General features: G+C 45.6%; 1 protein-coding gene across 1 annotated transcript in view; it reads right to left on the bottom strand.

Moving 5' to 3' along the window:
* Positions 1-206: 206 nt before the first annotated feature.
* Positions 207-3,616, bottom strand: part of MYOCD (myocardin) — a 41,656-nt gene continuing 38,246 nt past the window's right edge. Inside the window, 1 exon segment of the mRNA XM_015562546.1 lies at positions 207-951. Within this exon segment, the coding sequence (XP_015418032.1) occupies positions 380-951 (572 nt within the window). The 3' untranslated portion in view covers positions 207-379.

The raw sequence follows: 3,616 nt of genomic DNA, 5'->3' as shown, positions 1-3,616 counted from the left end.
ATGTCTTAATTAAAAATGGGCTAGAAAATATATTGGTGTTTGAAAAGGTAGTGAAAGATTTTTTTTTTGGCATTCTTGATCTGAGAAAGCACATTTTAAGTGCATTGCTAAAAAAATCAGTAACAGTCATTGAATGTTGGTAAGTATTACTATATATATAGTAATTCTTGGGAAAACAGAACCTACAGTTCACTCATCTCTATATATAAAGGACTCCTATTTGTGCTGTTGATAGTCATAGAAATCTTCACTGCTTCTTTTAAATTTCTTCCTCCTCTGCCTCCCCCTCCTCCTGCTCCTCCTTTTGGGTAATACAATACAAGTATCTGTGGTTGTAGAATTCCTATTGGCCTTCCTTAGCATTTTTCCATCAGGCATTCTACCACTGCTGTAAGTGCAGGTCCATGGGGGAATTCAAATTCAGATCTGTGACATCCAGAAAATCGATGTTGAAGATGCTAGGCCCGCTGGTGCTGAGGGAGCTGAAGGTTGGTGTGGAACTTGGGGGAGTGAGGTCCAACCACTCCATGGTTTCCCAGGGAGATTCAGTGAAGCTTAACTGCAGCCCACTGCTGTCCACAGAAGAAGGTGAAAACTGAGTGTGTATCGGGGAGAGGGGGCCTGGCAAGATCTCGTGCGCATTGAAGAGGTCTTCTGCAGCCTTCCCAGAGAACCCATCCATTATGCCATCGAAAGAGGGCTCCTCACTCCCAATTTTTAGAAGGGCAACATCGCTCACCTTTCCCAAGGGGCTGTGGGAATTTAATAAGACTTCAAGGTGCTCATCACTGTCTGTGCCGTAGTGATCAAATGAGAGCTGGCCTCCTGAAGACGCTTGTTCAAAGGGAGCAGACGGCTTGGGGAGGGCAGCAGTGGGGCTTCGGGAAGACCTAGGCATCTTTGGGACCTTTTGAAGACATGAATGATCCTCTCTGGCATCAGCTGGCATTTCTGTTGGTAAAACACAATGGGAACTGTCAAATCATCTCAAACAGAGCATGCCACACAACGCGAATCTTTGGAGTGAACGAGTTACACTCAGATGCAGGAGGTGGCTATGCTTCTGTGGTCACTGCTGGCTACCCTCTCTCATTTCTAGACGGCTCTATGCATCCCTATCCCCCTGACCCCGCCGGGTCTCTCCTCACATCCTTTCTTTCTGGAAATTTCACTTTGTGTTTATCAAATTCTCAAAGTGGGTTCCTTTACCTGCTCCTTCACTGACACCTGTCTGTCCCCTGAGGACATTCCATCCTCTGTTACATCCTCAGTGTGGGCTCCTGTACTTCAGAGCAGAAGGTGAGTCTTCCTGCTGCCACCCTCTGATTGTTACTCCCATACCTTATAACTCCTGGCTTTCAGGGTCATGCTGCTCTCCCCACCATCCTACCCCACACATGTCTCCTCATCCACTGAAAATTCTATTCCCTAGTTCATTGCCTTTTCCCCACTTCAACTCCTGTCATTATCTGTAATTTCAGCATCCTCAGAAGTCACCCATTGTCCAGCTGGCCTCTCAGTTCCTTGACATCGCCATCGCCCTCAACTTCAGTGATTCCTTCATTTTCACTCTGTTGGACACACCCTGGACCTTATCATTTCCAAAAACTTTATCTCTCTGAAAGCTCAATATCAAGCAAAATTTCCCACTCTCAATGCATCCCCTCCCATTCCTCTAACTTACCCAACAACAACAATTTCTCAGCCACAAGGAGTCACTCTAATCTACAGACACCACTATTTTATCACCATCCATCCACCCCTTCTGGTTTTCATTTCTTTTCTTTCCAATCCATATTATCTGGTCCACCATTATATGGTGGAACAACTGAACAACCGGTCACTATGATGTGCGCTGACCACCAGGGAGCACGCGCAGAACACGGTGGGTGTCGGCTGTGGTGGGATGGTGGAGCGGGGGTGCCAGACCAAGGTGGGGTGCCAGGCACTGTCATTGGGGTGAGCCTCTGGTGGTTACTGAAAATTCTTTGCTCCCATGTGCTCTGGTCACGCTCGGCGCGTGCACCTGCTGCCGGCGCCAGCCCCACTCGCACCCGCTGCTGGAGCTGCCGTTCACAGCTGCTGCTCATCTTTTCCTTCTTCTCTCTTGCTACAATGGAGGAATTGCCTGTTCTCTTGCTTGTTGTCAATCTCCCTCACCAGACTGCAAACTCCCCAAAGGTGGGGACTTGGTCCAGTGCAGCCTGGAGCCTGGACTCTCTTTCTCAAGTGTTGTTACTTGAGGTTTTTTTGTTTTCTTTCTATCTACACTTTCTCCTATGTGACCTTATTCATTTGTATGGTTTTATATTCTAAGTAGATATTATACAATTAAAAAAATAAATACATGACTTAAAAGGGGCAAAAAGAATATGTTGATAATTTTTATTGCTAGCTTGAAAGACATTCAAGCATGAATGGACCATCTAATGGGAGATTAATAATTGAATATCATTTTGAATAGGTAGCACAAAACTTGTTTTATCTGCTCCATCCTTCTCACAGTGAAGATAGGGACACTGGGATTAGAATGGTAGAGAGAAATAGTATAAAACGAGGAAAGTTAGGGAACAGTTGGAACATGAAACCTGTTAAAATGATTGGTGGAAATGTTCCAAGGACAAAGGGACAATGGCGGAGAGGAGTCATCCACAATCCTTCCTTCGTCTGCTCCAAGGTGGACAGGAAGCTCGGATGGAGTGACCACTGTACCCATAGACCAGTGGTTCTCAACCTTCCTCATGCCGCAACCCTTTAATACATTTCCTCATGTTGTGGTGACCCCAATTTCATTGTTACAAATTGGACATAATTAAAGCATAGTGATTAATCACAAAAGCAATATGTAATTATGTATGTGTCTTCCGATGGTCTTAGGTGACCCCTGTGAAAGGGTCATTCAACACCCAAAAGGGTCACGACCCACAGGTTGAGAACCGCTGTCCTCTACCCCTTCCAACTCTCCCATCCACACTTGTATACTTGTTTCGTCTATCTCCTTTCGTTCATCCTCTCTATATGTCCACCCGCCTCCCACTTCTTCTAGCATCACTTCTTCAAAATAGACTCACCTAGGCTGAAAACCAACTTCTGCACATGGGCCACGAAGTTTCAATCGCACTGTATGTGCATGCCCACATGTGGTATTTTGTGGAAGAGCCACACTGAAGGGCCCAAAGAGCCGCATGTGGCTCGCGAGCCGTGGGTTTCCAACCACGGCCCTAGAGTACATGCAGGTGCAGAGCATCCTGATGGGCGGAACACGGGCAGTCTTACCTCCACTTTCAATGAGGACATCCAGGAGTTCGTCCATCTGCTGACTGCGAGTCATTTGCTATTATGAATTAACCAAAGGAGGACAGAGAAGTCAGAAGGTGGCTCCCTCTTCGATAGGAAATCATTAGAAGCAGTGCCACATATTTTTGAACTAGGTTTGGCCAGTTATATTTTTAATTGTGGTAAAATACACAAAACATAAAATTTATCATCTTAACCATTCCTAAGTGTACAGTTCAGTGATATTAAATACATTCACATTGTTGTGCAACGATCACCCCTATCCACCTCCAGAACTGCTCTCATCTTGCAAAAGTGAAACTCTGTACCCATTACACAA

This window comes from Myotis davidii, unplaced genomic scaffold (assembly GCF_000327345.1).
Source record: "Myotis davidii unplaced genomic scaffold, ASM32734v1 scaffold37, whole genome shotgun sequence".
Taxonomy (NCBI): domain Eukaryota; kingdom Metazoa; phylum Chordata; class Mammalia; order Chiroptera; family Vespertilionidae; genus Myotis; species Myotis davidii.
Note: the sequence above shows the minus strand (reverse complement) of the source record. Positions and strands in the feature narration are given on the sequence as shown.